The sequence below is a fragment of the Hylobates moloch genome, unplaced genomic scaffold, assembly GCF_009828535.3.
Source record: "Hylobates moloch isolate HMO894 unplaced genomic scaffold, HMol_V3 SCAFFOLD_8, whole genome shotgun sequence".
Taxonomy (NCBI): Eukaryota; Metazoa; Chordata; class Mammalia; order Primates; family Hylobatidae; genus Hylobates; species Hylobates moloch.
Window position 1 is genome coordinate 57,719,038 of NW_026652283.1, and position 22,461 is coordinate 57,741,498.

A 22,461-nucleotide genomic window follows, 5' to 3' on the forward strand; every position below is an offset into this window, starting at 1 on the left:
TGAGTTCAGTTCATTTAGTTAACTCTTATTTTGCTTGATATTCGTGAACATTTTAGCTCTTCGTGAGTCCTTCACGTTTTTCCTGTATTGTAGTGTTACAATCTCCGAAGTTATTAGAAACCTGTATTTGAGAGTACCTGTTAGAGTCCTATAGCTTGTTATAAGCCATTTTTTGAAAAGGATCAAAACAAGACAGCAATTGTCTGTGAATAACAAAATGTCCAGGGTAGTTACAGTTAGAAACACAGTTGACAAAGTAGTTCGATTATCGCTGTGGTTTACAATAACTTAACATAACAACCTTTTAATTATGATGGATAGCATATACTTTAGACATTAACATTTTTGGAATCCCATACAGTTTTGAAACATATATTAGTGGTAGTCACCAAAATGTAACCTAAAGAAGATTGAACACCATTTTGGCAATCTCATGTAAGTAAACATGTTCTGTTTACCCCTCATTTGGATACTCCAGGGACTCTCTGCAGCATCCAAAAGCTAGGTGTCAGGAAAGACAATTTTGAAACTGAAGTTTGATTTTGGGAAGCCTGTTGAATATGTCAGAGGATTAAAACACTTGATGTTATGAAATAGAATTCCAAATTATTCCAGATAAGTTATTTATTTTGCCAAAATCATGACTCAGAAATTTGAAAAACAAAAACCTTTTATAACTCTTTACAAATTTTCCTAAAGAGCCTATTAGTTCCTTAAGAGTACGTTTTTCTGCTTTTATTTCAATGCTTAGTTTACAGAAAATCCATATAATGCCTTTTTGAAGTTAGTCAATATGTTAACACAGAGAATTTATTTTGGACGATTAATTTTTACAATCCTTCCATCACTTGTTTGAACTTTTAGCTTTTTTTTTTTTTTGAGACAGAGTCTTGCTCTGTTGAACTTTTAGCTTTATCTTATCTAATTCAAAACAATCCTTAGACCCTAGGCAAAAATTTACATTTCCACACCTTCTTATAATCTTTTATTAAAAACACATCATAACACACCTCACATGTAAATCTATTTCCAGTAGTTTCAATTACATATTATAATGGTAACTCTTAGCAACTTTAACTTTAAAACCTGGTAAATTGTTTTAATTATTTGCTTGGTGCAGCCAAGGTTTGACTTCTTCCAGCATAATTAAGGGCATGGTTAGTTCCTTATGTCGCCAGGTTTTACCACATGTGAAGCCATCAAGTTAAATGGTTCTCAAAAACCAAAAAAAGCAGTTTATAACCTTAAAACATTTAGCAAACCTAATATCTGACCTGTATAATTTAGTTTACCTATTTACATTTTGATGACATCTGTATTTTACCAATAATCTTTAAGGCTGTTTTTTTATTTCTCAAAGATTAAAGTCACGTGAACTGAAAGGCACTAAAGTTTTTATTTTCCTTTTAAAAAATATTTGATCAAAGTGTTTATCTTCCTTTAGGCCAATTAATTAGAGCCTTTTTTCTTTTTTTTGAGACAGGGTTTCACTCTGTTGCCCAGGCTGGAGTGCAGTGGCATGATCTCGGCTCACTGCAACCTCCGCTTCCCAGGTTCAAGCGATTCTCCCACCTCAGCCTCCCTTGTAGCTGGAATTACAGGCATGTCCCACCATGCCCGGCTAGTTTTTGTATTTTTAGTAGAGACGGGGTTTCACCATGCTGGCCAGGCTGGTTTTGAACTCCTGACCTCAGGTGATCCACCTTCCTCAGCTTCCCAAAGTGCTAGCATTACAGACTTGAGCCGCTGCACCCAGCCAATTAGAGCTTTTTTTATAGACATCACACACACAACACATATATAAGTACACAGATAGACAGAAGAAAACCCAATTGCCATAAGATCTTTCATTTGCCAATCTCCTAATTGAATTACTGGTCTCCAGGTGGAGCCCTTAGGAGATAGGGCTAGGAAAACATTGAGCTTCTAAGGCCTAACAAACAGGCATAAATGAGGCAAAAACAGATTTTGAGAGGGATCTATTTGCTTTTAATTACTGGTGTTCCATGACGAAAACAGAGGTCTCTTCCTTCTTGTGTGCATTGAGAGTGGCAAGGAAAAATGGAGAAAAATAATTCAGTCTTTTTTTTTTTTTTTTTCTTCAACAAAACAAGGTCCTAGAAAAGAAAAACATAAAGACCTTTTACCTATGCCTACAACTTGGATATCTGCTTTTAATTAAGCTGAGTGTCCTTTAAGAAAATCCTTTTAAATCCCCTATTACCTGACTTTAGCCATCCCAAGTGGCCAATATTTCTGGCTTTCAAACTTTACTAAAGGCTCAAAGAAAGTAAAATCCAAGGCAGTTCGTGGAGGAGAAGAGAATCAACAAATAGCAAAGGTTGCACAGGTATCAAACCAAAAAAGACTCATTCCCTAAGCCAGGATTTAACCCCGGGCCACAAATGTAAAATGGCAGAGGCTAGAACAAAACATTGTCATGTGGTTACAGTTCTGGCTCTGGAGGACGTAAAACAAGATGGAGACCTACAGCAAAGTTTGCTACTTACCATAACAGTCATGTAAAGCAGACCAGATTGGCTACAGCTTAAGACCAATATAAATCCTTTTCATAGTTAAAACTTTACAGAGAGTATAAACAGTGATAGTTGGGGTCTTGGCCTTGTAAAACATTTTCTAAAAAGGAAAAAAAAAATCTTCTCACATAAAAGTTAACTGCTAATAGGTAGAGAAAAAAAAGTTCATAGTGTAAGGCTAACCTTGGGAGAAGAACCTCTTACTCTTATACAAATGGGCTCCTTTCCCCCTGGCTCAGACCAATGGTAGTCTGGCCAGTCAACCATGCAGGGCCCAGGTCCCCGAGGCCGCCTTGGGGCCTGGACAGCAGCTGTGGCTCATTCCCGCCCTGTGTGGCCGTTGGACACTGCACTCATGTGGCAGACATGGCCATGCACCCAAACCAGGAGGTAAGGGGAGCAGGGAGCTGCCATTCGCCCAACCATCCTGAGCCTGAGCCTGTGGCCATTAAAGTGGGTGTGTACTACCTCCAGTATTATAGAAGAAAAGATAGGTGCTGTTACTGTCCTCAAAAAAAAAGAAGAGGCATGCCATAGGACCAAAAGGCTCAGAAGCGAAAAGAGGTTTTGGGTTCACATTTTACTCACCCTTCCTTTGGCCTCACATTGGGCAGCAAAAATGCTGCAGAACTTTCTCCTTAGTTCAGCTAAAACCAGGCTCTTGTCTACAACTAGGAAAGATTAGGCTCGTGGACACCTAGAAGGATGAGGAAAGTGGAATTTATTGGGTAAAAAGGAAAAATAACGCTCAGCAAAGCAAGAGAGAGTCCTGCTAGCAGATAAAGTACAGTGCATACTTCTCATTTTGTCACAGAATAGTAAAAAGGTATACATGGAAAGGCCTGGATTTAATGTAGGATTTAATTTGTGTGACCTTGTTAAGGGCATCCTTAAGTGAACTGATTCTTATAGATTTTTATATGTTTTTTTAAAAAATTATGAATAGTAATGAAGAACCGTGTCTACCAGTGGGATTTGGTGCCATTGCCTTTATTTGTGCTAAGATACCAGCAGTCTTATACTGATCTTTGCTTTTGTATCACAAGTACAAACATAAGCACAATTAAAATTGCAAAGAATTTTTTTTTTTTTTTTTTTTTTTTTGAGACAGGATCTTGCTCTCTCACCCATGCTGGAGTGCTGTGGCAGGATCTCAGCTCACTGCAACTACCTCCTGGGCTCAAGCCATCCTCTTACCTCAGCCTCCCCAATAGCTGGGACTGCAGGTGTGTGCCACCATGCCCAGCTAATTTTTTTGTGTTTTTTATAGAAACAGGGTTTTGCCATGCTGCGCAGGCTGGTCTGGATCTGGACTCAAGCAATCTGCCTGCCTTGGCCTCCCAAAGAGCTGGGATTACAGGCGTGAGCCACCACACCAGGCCACAAATGACATCTTACTATTTTTAAGAACATAGCTTTGTCCTCCCAGATTCCTGAAAAGATCTTAGAGAACTCCCAGTGGTCCTCAGCCACACTTTGGGGATCACACTATGATAACCACTATTCTAAATTATGTAACTTTTTGCTTTAAAGCTAGTCATTAAATCTGCTTGTATGAAAATGTGTGTATGGGTTTAATAGTTAATTTGTTTTATTATTTTGTATGTATTCCTTGAACTTATAAAGTTTACTTATTGTGTAAATAATGATAGTTTTCCATGCAGTGTTAATTTATGAAATTAGTTTGAGAAAAAAGTATTTATAGATTGGAAAAATTTCAGGTTTCAGTCAAACATACAGACACTTTTTGCTTCATTTAAAGTAGGAGTCTCCTCTTAGTGGAATTGACAGGGAACTTTGCCATGGTAAGTTACTTATTTTATTATACAAGCATTGATTTCATTAGTCTTTTGAAGATCTCATTGCTTTTGTACTCCACTATTTTATATTAAGTATATGAAATACAATATTCAGTTTTGCCTGCTGCTTTTCTGTTTTCATGTTAATTGCATTTATTGGGAATTAAAGTAGTTATATGTGTAAAGATTTTTCATAATTTACAGGCTGACCATAAATTATCTTTTTGTATAATCATCTAATTTGCTCTTTTATCTTCATAGTATGCCTATTAACTTTCTAGCATTTGAGGACTTTTTTTTTTTTTTAACTTTTTTCAATGACCAAATAAGATACGCTTCTGTTTTTGCTGTAGTGAAATTTAATTATCTGTGAGTTTGCTAAATGTGATCATTTTTCTTTAGAACCAAGCTAGGTAAAATTAACATGGTTGATGAATATTTCTCTTTGATTTATGTCATATTTATATCTACCTCTACGTAAAAGAGCTTATCTTGAGATTTTTTATTTGAAGATTGGCCTTGTAGACTATCTCCATCCAATATGTATTTTCAAAACATTTATCTCTGCATACATAGCACATTTCTATTTTTTATATTAATATTATTTATAATTTAATAATTAAACTGGCATATGACGATGACCCAGCTGTTGCATATTTACCAACAATTATGAGGCAACCTAGTTGCTTGTAGAGTTTTTGAATAAAGGATTTGCTCTAAGGTTTTGAATAAATTTAAGAAATGTCAAGAATAAGTATTGGAAAATAATTGAGAAAATGAGTTTACTATAAAAACTGGAAGCCAAATAAGTAAAACAAAACAGTGTTGCTGACTACTTCCTATTTGTTTTATATGCCCTGTTCCTGATTATTGTTAATTATTCTCATCTTTCAGACTTTGAAGTCTTATCTGTTTTTCCATTAAACAAATCACTTTTTTTTCCTTTTTTTTTGAGACAGAGTCTCACTGTGTCTCCAGGCTGGAGTGCAGTGGCGCAATCTCAGCTCACTGCAACCTCCGCTCCTGGGTTCAAATGATTCTCCTGCCTCAGCCTCCTGAGTAGCTGGGACTACAGGTGTGCGCCACCATGCCCAGCTAATTTTTTTTTTTTTTTTTTTTTTGAGACAGAGTCTCTGGCTCTGTCACCTAGGCTGGAATGCAGTGGCGTGATCTCGGCTCACTGCAGGCTTCACCTCCCAGGTTCACGGCATTCTTCTGCCTCAGCCTCCCAAGTAGCTGGGACTACAGGCTCCCGCCACCATGCCTGGCTAATTTTTTTTTATTTTTAGTAGAGACGGGGTTTCACCATGTTAGCCAGGATGGTCTCGATCTCCTGACCTCGTGATCTGCCCACCTCAGCCTCCCAAAGTGCTGGGATTACAGGCGTGAGTCACTGCACCCGGCCACTAATTTTTGTATTTTGAGACAGGGTTTCACCATTTTGGCCAGGATAGTCTCAATCTCTTGACCTTGTGATCCACCCACCTCAGCCTCCGAAACTGCTGGGAATACAGGCATGAGCCACCATGCCCAGCCAGATCACTTTTTAAGAGATCTGTAGGGTAAAATCTAGAATTACAATCTTAGTATTTATAAAAAATATGTTGGTACCTACAAAAGAATATATTTCATTAAAATGTAAATTAGAAATACAGCAAAACTTTTATGGAACCAGCTTCTGTGTTAGTTATTTAATAATAGAATATCAAAAGTAGTATACAGGTTACTCATGTGTTCCTGACCAATTTTATCACCTGCTTCCTATCCAAATATAATTATTTTTCTGATATTTATGTTTATCAATATGTTGACTTTTTAAAGAGTTTTACCACATTTATATACACCCCTAAATTATTTGTTTTGGCTATATTCGAACTTTATAAAAATATTACAGTAAGTAGATTTCTGAGATTTGTTTTTTCAGAGATTAATTGCTGCTGCCTGTGGCTATAGTTGATTGTCACTGATGTATAATATTCCATTTTGTTACTATACTAAAATTTTTCGTTGAATCTGTATACATTACATGTACTTCTAGGGTTTTTGTTGTTCTTGCTATTAAGGGCATCTTTGTACATGTCTCCGGATGCACAGGTGCAAGAGTTTCCCTAGATATGTACCTAGGAGAGGAATTGAAGGGCATTGGGTATGCAAAATTTGTATTTTGAGTTAATAACAAATTGTTTTCCAGCGTGCTTTTATCAATTTAAAACTCCCACTACATGAGTGTATGAGTTCCAGGTTCTCAGCATTCTTGCTGATAATTAGTATTGTTGGACTTTAAAATGATTGTCACCTTAGTGGTAATAAATAGAGCATAGTTGTGACTTTAATTTTTATTTTCCTGCCACTATAAAACAGCACCTTTTCTTATATTTATTGGCCTTTATGTTTTGTCTTTTGTAAAATGGTATTTCAAGTCTTTCCCCATTTTTTTGTGTTGGTCTTAGAGAAATAGATGTATTCTGGATACTAATCATTTGTTTCTGGATACTGCAAATATCTTATAGTTTGTATCTTCTTGTCTCACCTTTTTAATGATGAATTTTGGTGAACAGATGTTCTTAATTTCTATGTCATGCAATTTATAATTTTTATATTAGTACTTTTTGTGTTTCATTTAAGAAATTCTGCCCTTTCTCAAGATTGTAAACATATTATCCAGTAACATATTACATGGTCAGTTTTTGTAAATGTTCCGTGCATGCTTAAGAAGAATGCCTATTTTTAAATTAGGTACAGTGTTTTCTATATGTTCATTATATCAAATTTCATATTTGGCCATATATAAACTAGTGTTACTTGCATAACACTAGTTGCATAACTCAGTTGACTTGCAGATTTATTTCCCATTGTGTTAATAGGTTTGTCCACTTCTCTGGCAAATTCTGCCTGAAAAATGTTAAGGCTCTCTTATTACGTACAGATGGGTTATGTTAAATTGAACCTTTTCTCATATACAGTGGCTATTTTCATCCTTATTAATGTTTTTCATCTTGAATCTCTTTTTTCTCTTTTAGTTAGTATTCTTTCATGTTATCCTGATTTTTTAGTTTGTCTCTGTTTTAAGTATTTCTTTGGCAGATAGCATACCTTTATTTTAAATAATCTGTTCTGTCACTATTTCTATTAGTGATTGTTTCCATTTACATTTATTGCTAATACTGATATAATTTCATTCTTTTTTACTTATTATACTTCTGTTTTTCTCAGTTTTTGATTTTTTTTCTTATGTTTTTACCTCCTCCACCATCCCTCTTCTGGTTTGATTGTTACCTATTCTATCACTGTGCTTTCAGTAGTTGTCCTTGAAATTTATTCACACTTATCATCTAAGCAGAGTATCTCAATTATCTTAATTACCTTCCTGAACAATACAAGAGCTCCAGAATGCAACTTTTGTCACTTTCTTCTGACTTATATGTTGTTACTTGGATAATTTTTTGTCTTATTCTTAAGCCCCATAAACTAGATATGATAATTAATAGTAATATTTAGAATCACTTATTTATTTGCTAGTTTCCTTGCTCTCTTTTTTCATTTTGTGTCCCAGATCTTCCAGTTTCTGTCATTGTATTATTCAAGTACACAATTTCAGAAATTTTTTTTTTTTTTTTTGTGATGGAGTCTCACTCTGTTGCCCAAGCTTGAGTACAGTGGCACAGTGGCGTGATCTCAGCTCTCTACAACCTCTGCCTCCTGGGTTCAAGCTATTCTCTTGCCTCAGCCTCCTGAGTGTCTGGGATTACAGGCAGAAATTCTTTTAGAGATGGCTCACTGGTAGTAAACTTCGTTTTTGTTTATGATGTTGTGAGATAGCCTTTTGGGGTTCTGAATTTTAGGTTGGAATTCTTTTCTCTCAACTTTTTTAAGATTATTGATGTCCTTTTTGCTCTAGCTTCTTTCTATTGCTCTTGAAAAGCATTTTGCCTTTTTAATTGTTGTTCCTAAATAAATTATCTTTCTTCTGGTTTTAAGATATTTTTGCTGTATAGACAAAAACACAGTTTCACCTTAATATATCTAATTGTGGGTTTCTTTTTAATTATCTCACTTGATCGGAATAATTTCACTGTCTGTGTATTCATGTCTGTTTTCAGTTCTGGAAAAATCTCAGCCATCAACTCTTCCAATATTTCTTCTTTAGTTTCTTGGTCTTTTCTTCTGAGTCTCTGGTCATATTTCAAACTATTATTCTTTTATGCCTCTTATATTGTTTTTCAAATTTTTTGTCTTCTTGGCTTTTATCCTACATTCTGGGCAGTTCTTTCAGATTTCTCTTCTACTTTGTAAATTCTGTTTTCAGTTTCCCTACTTGTGGTCCCTGGGCTTAATTCCCCAAATCCCAGTTCAATTACTTGTTTTTGTGTAGGTGTTGTCCTCCTCTTTCCCCCTGCCCTGTGCTGCTGCTGTTATATTTTATCATTACATCTCTGAGTTCACCTTCCTGTCTGTTAAGTCTTTGAAAATTATCTTACTTTCTTGTGAGTTATTGACAAAGAGAGTCAAATGCTATAACATATTTAAAGAAGTTTTTTTGGAACCAAATAAAATTTTTTAAAGAGGTTTATTTGGAGCCACAAAAGCCAAAATGAGTGACCCTGGCCCAAGGCACAGTCTGAAGAGGTCCTGAGAACATGTGCCCAAGGTGGTTGGTATACATTTTAAGGAGACATAAGACACCTATCATTACTTAGGAAGTTTACATTGATTCGATCTGGAAAGGCAAGACAGCAGGCAGGGACAGGGGGTGGGAACAGGGATTGGCTTACAGGTCACACATGGATTCAGAGATTTTTAGATTGACTCTTGGTTCAAAGAGTTAAGTTACTATCTAAAGACTTGAAATTAATAGAAAGGAGTGTCTGTGTTAAGATAAGGGGTTGTGAAGAACAAAGTTTTTATGTAGATGAAGTCTCATAGGTGGCTACCTTCAGAGGCAGTAGATGGTAAATGTTTCCTAATTAGGCTGGACTCTCAGTTAATCTCTTCAGGATTGGGAGGGCCTGGAAGGGGAAGGGTGTAGTTATGTTAATACAGATGCAAAATTTTCCCCACAAAAGACTGCTTTGCAGGGTCGTTTCAAAATATGGCAAAAAACTATTTGGGGGTAAAATATATTGATTTCCTTATTTGTCGTGACATTATTCAGGGTCAGGTAGAAAACTAAGTGAGATTATATAGGGTTAAGTAAAACCCATCTGATGAGATTTTATCGTTTATAGGGCATGACTCTGCAGTCTCCTTAAATAGGAATTTGGGCAAGAAAGAAAAAAACTCAGAGTTTAGTTCTCAGAGTGAAGCAGTGCTTTAAAATATGACTCTTACCTCCTCCCATCTAGTTTTATCAAAGCAGGGATACACTGATACACTGTAGTATACATTACAGTACCTTAGTACTTTTTATTTTATGCATTTGGCATTGTGGTACAGTTATTGGTGAACTTGTGCCAGCAAGTAAATACCATACATATTTAGGACCACAAACCTTTGTTTTTTATAGGATTTATATGCTAACATTTTTCAAGTTTGTTGCCTTTTACCTGATTTTGTTATTTTGTTCTTCTAATGAATATATCAAACTCTTTGGCATGTGTATATTATTGCCTCTTAATCTGATAATCAGTATTAAATAGATTTTTTTTTTTTTTTTTAGATGGAGTCTCACTGTGTCACCCAGGCTGGGGTGCACTGGCTCGATCTTGGCTCAGTGCAGTCCCTGCAGCCCTGGTTCAAGCAATTCTCCTGCCCCAGCCTCCCAAGTAGCTGGGATCCTGCCACCGTGCCTGGCTGATTTTTGTATTTTTAGTAGAGACAGGGTTTCACCATCTTGGCCAGGCTGGTTTTGAACTTCTGACCTTGTGATCCACACACCTTGGCCTCCCAAAGTGCTGGGTTTACAGGCGTGAGCCGCCGCGCCCGGCCTAAATAGATTTTTTTTTTTTTTTTGGAGACAGAGTTTTGCTCTTGTTGCGCAGGCGGGAGTGCAATGGTGCGACCTCAGCTCACCGCAGCCTCCGCCTCCTGGGTTCAAGTGATTCTCCTGCCTCAGCCTCCTGAGTAGCTGGGATTACAGGCATGCACCACGATGCCTGGCTAATTTTGTATTTGTAGTACAGATGGGGTTTCTCCACGTTGGTCAGGCTGGTCTTGAACTGCCGACCTCAGGCGATCCGCCCAACTTGGCCTCCCAAAATGCTGGGATTACAGGTACGAGCCACTGTGCCCGGCCAAATAGATATTTCTTACAGTTAAGAACTATTCCAGTAATTCCAGGTTGTAAGGCTACAGTGTAGGGATAATGCAAACGCAACTCATTTTCTTTTTTTGGAAGTAATAATAAAATAACTTTTTATTATGCCTTCTTTGAAATGGAGGTAAAATACATATAAAGAAAAGCGCAGATCTTATGTATTTGCTTGAGTGAGATTTGACAAACACATACATGTGATTGTACAATGCCTAGATGAACATATGGAACATTCATCTTGCCTTATTCTCCTTTCAAATTTACTCCCAGTTCTTTGGGGGCAAATATTATACTGACTTCTAGAAACTCATAATTCACCTGTTTTTAATCCTTATATAATGAAATTTTGTAATAACATTACCTTTGGTGTATGACTGTTATTCAGTGTTTTTGAGATTCATTCTGTTTTGTGTGTATCAGCAGCTCATTCTTTTTTTTTTTTTTTTTTTATTATACTTTAAGTTCTAGGGTACATGTGCACAACGTGCAGGTTTGTCACATATGTATACATGTGCCGTGTTGGTTTGCTGGACCCATTAACTCGTCATTTACATCAGGTGTTTCTCCTAGTGCTATCCCTCACCCATCCCCCCACCCCATGACAGGCCCCAGTGTGTGATGTTCCCCTTCCTGTGTCCAAGTGTTCTGATTGTTCAGTTCCCACCTATGAGTGAGAACATACGGTGTTTGGTTTTCTATCCTGCGATAGTTTGCTCAGAATGATGGTTTCCGGCTTCATCCATGTCACTACAAAGGACATGAACTCATCCTTTTTTATGGCTGCATAGTATTTCATGGTGTATATGTGCCATATTTTCTTAATGCAGTCTATCATTGATGGACATTTGAGTTGGTTTCAAGTCTTTGCTATTGTGAATAGCGCTGCAATAAACATACATGTGCATGTGTCTTTGTAGTAGCATGATTTATAATCCTTTGGGTATATACCCAGTAATAGGGTGGCTGGGTCAAATGGTATTTCTAGTTCTAGATCCTTGAGGAATTGCCGCACTGTCTTCCACAATGGTTGAACTAGTTTACACTCCCACCAACGGTGTAAAAGTGTTCCTATTTCTCCACATCCTCTCCAGCACCTGTTGTTTCCTGACTTTTTAATGATGGCCATTCTAACTGGTGTGAGATGGCATCTCATTGTGGTTTGGATTTGCATTTCTGTGATGGCCAGTGATGATGAGCATTTTTTCATGTGTCTGTTGGCTGCATAAATGTCTTCTTTTGAGAAGTGTCTGTTCATATCCTTCTCCCACTTTTTGATGGGGTTGTTTTTTTCTTGTAAATTTCTTTGAGTTCTTTGTAGATTCTAGATTTTAGCCCTTTGTCAGATGAGTAGATTGCAAAAATTTTCTCCCATTCTGTAGGTTGCCTGTTCACTCTGATGGCAGTTTCTTTTGCTGTGCAGAAGCTCTTTAGTTTAATTAGATCCCATTTGTCAATTTTGGCTTTTGTTGCCATTGCTTTTGATGTTTTAGTCATGAAGTCCTTGCCCAGGCCTATGTCCCGAATGGTATTGCCTAGGTTTTCTTCTAGGGTTTTTATGGTTTTAGGTCTAACATTTCAGTCTTTAATCCATCTTGAATTAATTTTTGTATAAGGTGTAAGGAAGGGATCCAGTTTCAGCTTTCTACATGTGGCTAGCCAGTTTTCCCAGCATCATTTACTAAATAGGGAATCCTTTCCCCATTTCTTGTTTTTGTCAGGTTTGTGAAAGATCAAATGGTTATAGCTTTGTGGTGTTATTTCTGAGGCATCTGTTCTGTTCCATTGGTCTATCTCTGTTTTGGTACCAGTACCATGCTGTTTTGGTTACTGTAGCCTTGTAGTATAGTTTGAAGTCAGGTAGTGTGATGCCTTCAGCTTTGTTCTTTTTGCTTAGGATTGTCTTGGCAATGTGGGCTCTTTTTTGGTTCCATATGAACTTTAAAGTAGTTTTTTCCCGTTCTGTGAAGAAAGTCATTAGTAGCTTGATGGGGATGGCATTGAATTTATAAATTACTTTGGGCAGTATGGCCATTTTCATGATATTGATTCTTCCTATCCATGAGCATGGAATGTTCTTCCATTTGTTTGTGTCCTCTTATTTCGTTGGAAAAAGTAACTCATTTTCTGTTTGATAATTATTTTCTAACAATTTCTGGATATTAAGATTCCCAAAATCAGGCCGGGTGCTGTGGCTCATGCCTATAATCCCAGCAGTTTGGGAGGCCGAGGCGGGTGGATCATGAGGTCAGGAGATCGAGACCATCCTGGCTAACACGGTGAAACTCTGTCTCTACTAAAAATACAGTATAATTAGCTGGGCGTGGTGGCAGGCAGCTGTAGTCCCAGCTACTTGGGAGGCTGAGAAAGGAGAATGGCGTGAAACCAGGAGGTGGAGCTTGCAGTGAGCCAAGATGGCGCCACTGCACTCCAGCCTGGGCGACAGAGCAAGACTCCGTCTCAAAAAAAAATTCCCAAAATTCTAAATTTTAGAATGTCATAATGAATTGTCTTCATTTTATTTGTAGAATTGAAGATGTTTCTCATTTTAGTCTTGTAAAACTGTCCTTTAGAGCTTATTTTTAGTCATTATTCGTTTTAATCATTATGTGAATGAATTTGGTTTCTATTTTCATGTTAAAAGAAAAATTGGAAAACATCTCAGAATTACAGTTTTTTACCATTTGTAATCATTTCATTGTGATGAACTTCTGAAGGTAAATGCTCAAACATTTGAGTATTCTGTGCAAAAGAAGAGTATTGTTTATTCTAAGTTTTGTGTCTTTTCTTATTATTTTAGACAAAGAAACAGCCTTGGTATAACAGCACATTAGCATCAAGACGAAAACGACTTACTGCTCATTTTGAAGACTTGGAGCAGTGTTACTTTTCTACAAGGATGTCTCGTATCTCAGGTATATATTTAGACCTTCTCAAATTATCTGAAATCTACATTTCAGATCTGTTTCTAGGTTTTTGTGCTGAATTTATGGAAAGTCCTAATTTTAAAGCAGAAGTATGTATTTTTGACATAGTCTACCAGATCATCATGGAGGTTCTTAGTGATCTTAGAGAATGTTACTTTCCAATGACTATTTTTGGTTCTATATTTGCGAATTCTGAATCTTTATATGGCAAGCTAGATAAAGTTAAAAAGAAATTCAGCCATGAATATGTAGCCAACAAAAATAAGTTTCATTCAGTTGCCTCCTATTTAACATTAAATAAACATGAAGTTCTAAGCACTGTCCTCTGTGCTAAGAATAAAAAGATGGAAGAACTGGTTTCTGTCGTTAAGGAGTGTTGTAAATCGAGTCAGGGAAAGCAACAGATAAACAGTTCTGTGTGATATTATATGTTAAATAAGTTTACAGGAGTATCATGAGAATAGATAATAATATCCACTAATACAACTGATAGTAAAAAAAAAATCCAGGCCAAGTTGAAAATGGGGAGGTGTAAGGGCATGATCAGTGTAGGGATTTCAGAGGAGTTGTATATGGGCTATTCGAGTATGAATTAACTGAAAAAGATACTTAGAAACAGTTGTTCAAAGTAGAGGAAATAACATATGCAAAGATGTGGATGTGATAGCATAGGATATTTCTATTACTGTAAAAAAGTAATTTAGTTTTTCCTGTTTTTCTTAACTCTGTTCTTCAGTCTTTCTCAGTGTCTTTGCTTATCTATGAAGTAGAGACATTAACCCTAATGGGTTTTTTAATGATTGCAGGTGACATATATAAGATACAATGCTTGGTACATGTTGGGTGCTTAGTTAATTCATGTCATTAATGGGGCATCTGCTTAAAATAAACCCCACCAAGGGGAAAAAAAAAAGTCTTATATTTTATTGGTTGTTAAAAACTGGGTGTTGGTTTTCTCTTGAATACGTGTGTTTATATTATTTATAATCTACACATTGCTTAGATCCTATAGACAAATTTGCCTCACGATTAGTGGTATAGGAAAAAATATATTAGATTTACAAAGCATTTTTCCTCTGAAGACCAAGGGAGAAGCCAAAATTTGTTTGTTTGTTTGAAATTAACAACAAACAGTTTTTATGCATGGAAAACTTTCATTTATTGCCTGGGAATGGAGCCCCTTATTGTGCTTGTGTAATAATCTATAAATATAAACTGCCATAGGAAGTTGTTAAGTTGAAAGTAGCCCAGTACCTGCATTCTGACTGGTAGAGTTCATGTTAACCCTTTCATACATTATTTGTTGGTATGATATTGAAATACAACTATAGGCAAGTGGCAGACCTTTAAAAAAAGAGGTGGGAAAGAGATTGGGGTAGGCTCTTATTAGTAATCTTTAAGTCACTGGCAGCATAGGCATGGTATGGAATAGTAAAGGTCATCACAAGTCAGTTTATTTTTGGGGGTGTAGCTTTACAAGACAGTAGAATAATACTACTACAAGAGGAAAATTAGATTTTTATTTGTATGGGTATGGCTGTATTGTACCTAAAACATGTCTCTAGTTTTCAGGAATCTTATGTTAGCTAGCTACTCTAATTATATTGCTGGATTGTAAGTTCCTCCTAGTACCTTTGACTGTAAAGGGGAAATTTTAACTTCTCTGAAACGGTGTACCTAAGCGGTTGATTGTCCTTTGTATATTTTCAAATGAGAATCTGTAAATCCATCTGTATTCCATAACTTTTATTTCCAACTATTAAAATGAAAGATGAGTATTAAAGAACTATTACTTTGGAGTTTTAACTGTAATTGAAAGAGGAAGTTAATTATAAGCATTAGGAGAAAGAAAAGAGACATTGAATACACTTTTACAAGCCAATTTGTAATTAGGGTAGGAGAGGTGATATACCAGCAGATATGTGTGGATGTTGATGATAAAACACCACGCAAACAAAATTCTACCTTTTTGTAACCTCATAAGTTAAAACCAATTACTATCAGATACTGAAAAAACTAGTTTTATTGTTTTCTTTATGGTTTCTGTTGAAAGTAGCTATTAATGAGCTTATACGATAGGGAGAAATCCAGTTAGCCTAGAACAGGATTATTAGCTTAGAACAGAATACACAATATTGAATGCTTGTGAGTTTTATGTACTTAGGAGTTGATATCAAAATGAGAATGAATAGGATAACATTGAAACAGTTTTTAAATTAATAAAACCAACCATCTTTCCAGTATGCAGAATGTTAAATAACTCACAGTAATAGGATTCCATATAAAAAGAATCATTAATTATTATATCCAGACCACTCTGCAGTACAGTTGGGATTTTTATTTTTGCAAATAACCCATGTTATATTTATAATATGTGGAATTTCCTGAGAATAATTTTTGTGGAGCAAGAGTTTTATCTCAATACCGTTATGGTATTGCCTGTTAGGTAATTCCTTTTGCTCTCTTTAGAATGGAAGCACAACTAATTGGACCCTTTAAATCTAGGTGTTTTGATGAATTTGCTTAGTGGTTAAATCTTTAAAATTTATAAAATATCAGGGGCAAAAGCTCACTCAGTTTCCTCAAGTAATGTTATTTCTTTTTTTTTTTTTTTTTTTGAGATAGAGTTTTGCTCTTGTTGCCCAGGCTGGAATGCAGTGGTGCCATCTTGGCTCACGACAACCTCCACCTCCTGGGTTCAAGCGATTCTCCTGCCTAGCCTCCCAAGTAGCTAGGATTACAGGCATGCTCCAGCACACCCAGCTAATTTTGTATTTTTAGTAGAGACAGGGTTTCTCCATGTTAGTCAGGCTAGTCTCGAACTCCTGACCTCAGGTGATCCACCCGCCTCGGCCTCCCAAAGTACTGGGATTACAGGTGTGAGCTACTGTGCCCGGCCCTGTTGTTTATTTTTTTCTTATAATAATTGTTACATACATTTCATCATGCAAACAGTTATTTTCAAGATAACCTAATATCTCCAGATAACATAAATTCTTTACTGTGCGTTATATTGTCTGTATAACTCTTTTGACTTAATAATTCTTGCATCTTTCTTTTATTATGCTTACTAGACTTCAGATGGCATTTAAGAAGGGAAATCATGAACGTTTACCTTGAAAAAGTTGTGTGTGTGTATGTATGGGCTTAGAATAAAGAAGCTATGAAAATACAATGGTATAACAAACTTGTCTCAGTTTCAGTCTAGGAAACTAAAGTGCTCATTGTTTTTTTCATTCTTCAGAAAGGAAAGTATACGTTCAAACGACAGTGCTGAAAAGCAATGATTTTTAAAATTTATGCTTTTAGTGTAGGTCTGCTTCTATTAATAGACTGGAGAATAGATTAGTTGTATTCTCAGGTACTTCGTAAACTGATACTATGTTCTAAATTCCACATGATTTATCTTCCAATAGTTTACTGAAGTGGACTTTACCCAAGGTATTTGTATACTGTACCACTGGATGGAATTACTGTTTTTCATATTTCAGCAAGAGATTTGAATGAATATTTTTTCTTGATGAAAGCACTCTTTGAGATAAAAAGGAGCAATTTCAAACTTTTGTTTGTTTGTTTTTTAGAATTAATAGTTCATAACATTGCAGTTTTCTACTGTCTTTCTGTAATAGGATTTGAAACATTTCAGTGTATTATTTGGCGAAATATTTCTTCTTATTTATAAACTATTTTATCTAAAATGTTATTGTAAACGAGATTTTAAACAAAACATGGGCATAAATATGTATGCCAGTAAACACGTTCCTTCAAACTAACAAATACCCATCCAATATATGTACTCTTCTTAATATCCTCACATTCTCCATTGATGGATTTTTGTTTTAATGACTCTTAAATAGTAGCTCTATTATTATTATTATTATTTTTCCAAGAAATTATTGCCAAAAAAGTGAGAATTCACAGTGGAAAGAGTATCTTTCAAAGAACCAAGACATTTTTTATTAAAACTGAAAAATTAACCAATTAAGTTGTGCAAACTAGTCTTCAGTAAAATCTTTAAAAATTGTTTTTTGTATTTAGAATATAAATTTTAATTTGTGGTGACTTACTTTGCAGTTCAATTCATCTGTTTTGTTTTGTTTTGTTTTGTTTTGTTTTTCATATAGATGACAGTCGAACTGCAAGCCAGTTGGATGAATTTCAGGAATGCTTGTCCAAGTTTACTCGATATAATTCAGTACGACCTTTAGCCACATTGTCATATGCTAGTGATCTCTATAATGGTTCTAGTATAGTCTCTAGGTAAGTATTGGTCAAATTACTATTTTCTTTTGTAAGAATGTCTAGAATCTAATTGAATTTGAGAAGCACTTATAGCATTATTGTGAAAAGCATGGGTTCTGAAGTAGCCTGCCTATTATTAGTTCTGTGATTTTAGGCAAGTTCCTGAATTTCTATATGCCAAATTTCTCCATCTCTGAAGTGGAATAATTGATAGTATCCATCTCAAAAGGTTGTAGCTTGTTTTCTTGTACTGCAATGTCTGGTTTTGATGACAGTATGCTCTTCTCATAAGTGCTCCCACCTCTGCATTTTCTGGAAGTTTGTATAGAATTGGTATTATTTCTTCCTTAAATATTTTGTAGAATTTGCCAGTGAAGCTTCCAGAAAAGAATTTTAACTACCAATTCAATTTGCGTAAGAGATTTAGGGTTAATCAGTTTATCTATTTCTTCTTGATTTAGCATTATAATTAGTTTGTGTCTTTTAAGACATTTGTCCATCTCATCAGGGCTGTTGAACTTATTGGCATACAATTATTCATAATATTGCCTTATTATTCTCTTAATATCTTTGGATTCTATGATGATTTTCCCTCTTTCATGCCTGATAGTGGATTTTGTTTCTTCTTACCTTTTTCCTGAAGAGTCTAGCTTAGAAGTTAATCAATTTTATTGATCTCCCCAGAGAGCCAGCTCTCGGTTTTATTGATAGGCTGTATTTTTCTGTGTTCTGTTATCATGAATCTTTGCTCTTAATTATTTTCATTCTTCTACTTTTTGAGGGTTTAATTTGCTCTCATCTGCTAATTTCTTAAGGTAAAAATTGAGGTCCTTTAGTTGATACCTTCTTTTCTGATATAGTTACTTTGTGCTACACATTTCCCTCTAAGTACTGTATTAGCCACATCACAAAAAAAACTGATGTGATACTTTTCCATTTTAATGTAGTTCAAAGTACTATTTTAGCTTTATTTTTTTTAGAAAGTTTGTTTTTTTAAAATTGACAGATAAAATTGTGTTTATTGCATACAGCATGTTATGAAGTATATATCAAAATACCTTTTAATTTCCATATTGATTTTTCTCTTTGACCCATGATTACTGAGGCTGTTACTAGTTTCCAGATATTGGGATTTTTTCCAGTTATCTTTCTGTTACTGACTTTTTTTTATTTTTAAGAGACAGGGTTTTGTTATGCTCCCTAGGCTATCCTCAGACTCCTAGGCTCATGCAGTCCTCATGCCTCAGCTTCCCAAGTAGCTGGGACTACTACTGCACCCAACTTGCTTTATATTATTTTTATCATTATTTGAAATGTTTAATGAAAATGTATAATATACAGGAAAATGGAGAGAATGGAATAATTGCTCACATAACCATCACCCACACTCAGCAGTGGTTAAGATTTTGCTGTACAAGTTTTATGTATCCTCTTCATTTTGGTTATTTTTTGCCTAAGTATTTTATTATTTTTTCCATGTTCCCTGACCACTTTTATTTTTTTATTATTTTTTAATACTTTCAACTTTTTTTTTTTTTTAATAGATTAAAGGGTACACAAGCAGGTTTCTTACATGGGTATATTGCATGACACTGAGCTTGGGGTCCTAACATTTCCATCACCCAGACAGTGAGCATAAGTACACAACAAGTGTTTTATAAGCCCAAGACCCCTGCCCTCTCCCACCTCCCCATCTAATTGTCCCCAGTATCTGTTGTTCCCATATTTACATTCATGTGTCTTCAATGTGTAGCTCCCACTTTCAAGTGAGAACATACATTATTTGGTTTTCTGTTCTTGCATTAATTCACTTAGGATAATGGCCTCTAGCTTCACTCATGTTGCTGCAGAGGACATGGTTTTATTCTTTTTTAAGGCTGTGTTGTATTCTATGTGCCACATTTTCTTTATCCAGTCCACCACTGGTGGCCACCTAGATTGATTACATGTCTTCGTTACTGTGAATAGCACTGCAGTGAACATACTAGTGCATGTGTCTTTATGGTAGAACAACTTACTTTCTTTTGTGCGTATACTTACTAATGGGATTGCTGGGTCAAATGGTAGTTTTGTTGTAAGTTACATGACAAATCTCCAAGCTGCTTTCCGTAGTGGTTGATATAGTTTGCATTCTTAGCAACAGCATGCCAGCATTCCCTTTTCTTCACAGCCTTGCCAGTATCTGTTATTTTTTGACTTTTTAATAATTGCCATTCTGTTATGAGATGGTATCTCATCCTGGTTTTGATTTTTATTTCTCTGATGATTAATGATGTTGAGCGTTTTTTCATATGCTTGTTGGCAACTTGTATGTCTTCTTTTGAGAAGTGTCTGTTCATGTCTTCTTATTTTTTATTGGATTTTTTTGCTTTTCACAGGTTAATTTTTTTTTTAAGTTTCTTGTAGATTTTGGATATTAGGCCTTTGTCAGATGCATAGTTTGCAAATACTTTCACTCATTCCATAGGCTGTCTGTTTACTCTGTTGGCAATTTCTTCTGCTATGCAGAAGCTCTTTAATTTAATTAGGTCCCACTTGTCAATTTTTATTTTTTTTTGTAATTGCTTTGGAAGACTTAGCCATAAATTATTTGCCAAAGCCTGTGTCAGGAAGGATATTTCCTAGCTTTCCTTCTAGGATTTTTATAGTTTGAGGTCTTAGACTTAAGTTTTGATTGATCTTGAGTTATTGTATATGTTGAAAAGTAGTGGTCCAGTTTTATTCTGCACATGGCTAGCTAGTTATCCAAGCACCATTGATGGGCAAATAGGGAGTCCTTTCCCTATTGCTTATTTTTGTTGATTTTGTCAAAGATCAGATGGTGTAGGTTTGCAGCTTTATACCTGGGTTCTATATTCTATTCCATTGGTCTTATGTCTGTTTTTGTACCTACCAGTGCCATGCTGTTTTGGTTATTGTAGCCTAATAGTATAAATTGAAGTTTGGTAGTGTGATGCCTCCAGGTATGTTCATTTTGCTTAGGGCTGCTTTGGCCATTCAAGCTCTTTTTTTGTTCCATGTGAGTTTTAGAATAGTTTTTTTCTAATTCTGTGAAAAATGACGTTGGTATTTTATGGATAACATTGGATCTGTAAACTGCTTTGAACAGTATTGCCATTTTAACAATATTGATTCTTCCAAATCATGGCTTATGGAAGAATTTTCCATTTATTTGTGTCATCTTTGATTTCTTTCAGCAGGGATTTGTGTTCTCATTGTAGAGATCTTTCACCTCCTTGCTTAGATGAGTTCCTAGGTATTTTATTTTCTTTGTGGCTATTGTAAATAAGATTGTGTTTTTTATTTCTTTCTCAGCTAGAATGTTATTAGTATATGGAAGTGCTACCAAGTTTTGTACATCGATTTTGTATTCTGAAACTTTACTGAATTTGTTTATCGGTTCCAGGAGCCTTTTGGCAGAGTCTTTAGGGTTTTCTGTGTATAGAATCATACTGTCAGTGAAGAGAGATAATTTGACTTAATCTTTTCCTATTTGGATGCCATTTATTTCTTACTATTGACAGATTGCTCTGGTTAGGACCTTCAGTATAATGTTGAATAGGAGTGGTGAAAGTGGGCATCCTTGTCTTGTTTTAGTTGTCAAAGGGAATGGTTTCAGCTTTTGCCCATTCACTATTATGTTGGCTATGGGTTTGTCATAGATGACTCTTACTATTTTGGGTTATGTTCTTTTGATGCCTAGTCTGTTAAGGGTTGTTATCATGACAGGATGTTGGATTTTATCAAAGACTTTTTCTGCATCTGTTGAGATGATCATATGTTTTTTGTTTTTTATTCTATTTATGTGGTAAATCACATTTATTGATTTGCATATTTTGAATCAAGCCTTGCATTGCAGGAATAAAGCATACTTGATCATGGCAAATTAACTTTTGATGTGCTCCTGGGTTCAGCTTATAAGTATTTTGTAAGCTGAACAAATACAAAGTATTTTATTGAGGATTTTTGTACCTGTGTTTATGAGGGATATTTGCCCAAAGTTTTCTTTTATCATTGTGTCTCTGCCAGATTTTGGTATCAGGATGATGCTGGATTCCTAGAATAAATTAGGGAGAAGCCCCTCCTTGATTTTTTGGAAGTTTCAGTAGGATTGGTATCAATTCTTTGTACATCTGTTAGAATTTGTCTGTGAATCTTCTGGTACAGGGATCTTTTTGGTTGGTAGTTTTTGTTTTGTTTAAATTACTGATTCAATTTCTGAACTTGTTGCTGGTCAGTTCAGATTTTCACTTTCTTATTGTTTGAATCTTGGGAGGTTGTGTGTTTCCAAGAATTTATCCATTTCCTCTAGATTTTCTAGTCTATGCATAGAGATGTTCATAATAATCTCTGAGGATCTTTTGTATTTATGTGGTATTGGTTGTAACGTTATCTTTGTCATTTCTGATTGCACTTATTTTTATTTTCTCTTTTTTTTTCTTTGTTACTCTTGTTAGTGGTTTATCCATCTTGCTTATTCTTTTGAAGAACCAACTCTTGGTCTTACTTATCTTTTGTATGGACTTTTGGGTCTCAATTTCATTCAGTTCTTCTCTGACTTTGGTTTTTTCTTCTACTAGCTTTGGGATTAGATTGTTCTTTTTCTTCTAGTTCCTCTACATGTGATGTAAGGTCATTAGTTTGAGATCTTCCTAACCTCTTGATGAAGGCATTTTTAGTGCTATAAATTTTCCTCTCTACACTGCTTT

At 35.4% G+C, this 22,461-nt stretch overlaps 1 protein-coding gene across 4 annotated transcripts in view; it reads left to right on the top strand.

Annotated features, from left to right (window-relative positions):
* COP1 (COP1 E3 ubiquitin ligase) overlaps nt 1–22,461 on the top strand; it is a 257,894-nt gene that overhangs the window by 108,800 nt on the left and 126,633 nt on the right. For all 4 annotated transcript variants that reach the window (XM_032160914.2, XM_032160918.2, XM_032160917.2 and 1 more), the window contains 2 exons: nt 13,384–13,498; nt 17,635–17,770. In XM_032160914.2, coding sequence (XP_032016805.1) covers nt 13,384–13,498; nt 17,635–17,770 — 251 coding nt within the window. The remainder of the gene's footprint in view (nt 1–13,383; nt 13,499–17,634; nt 17,771–22,461) is intronic.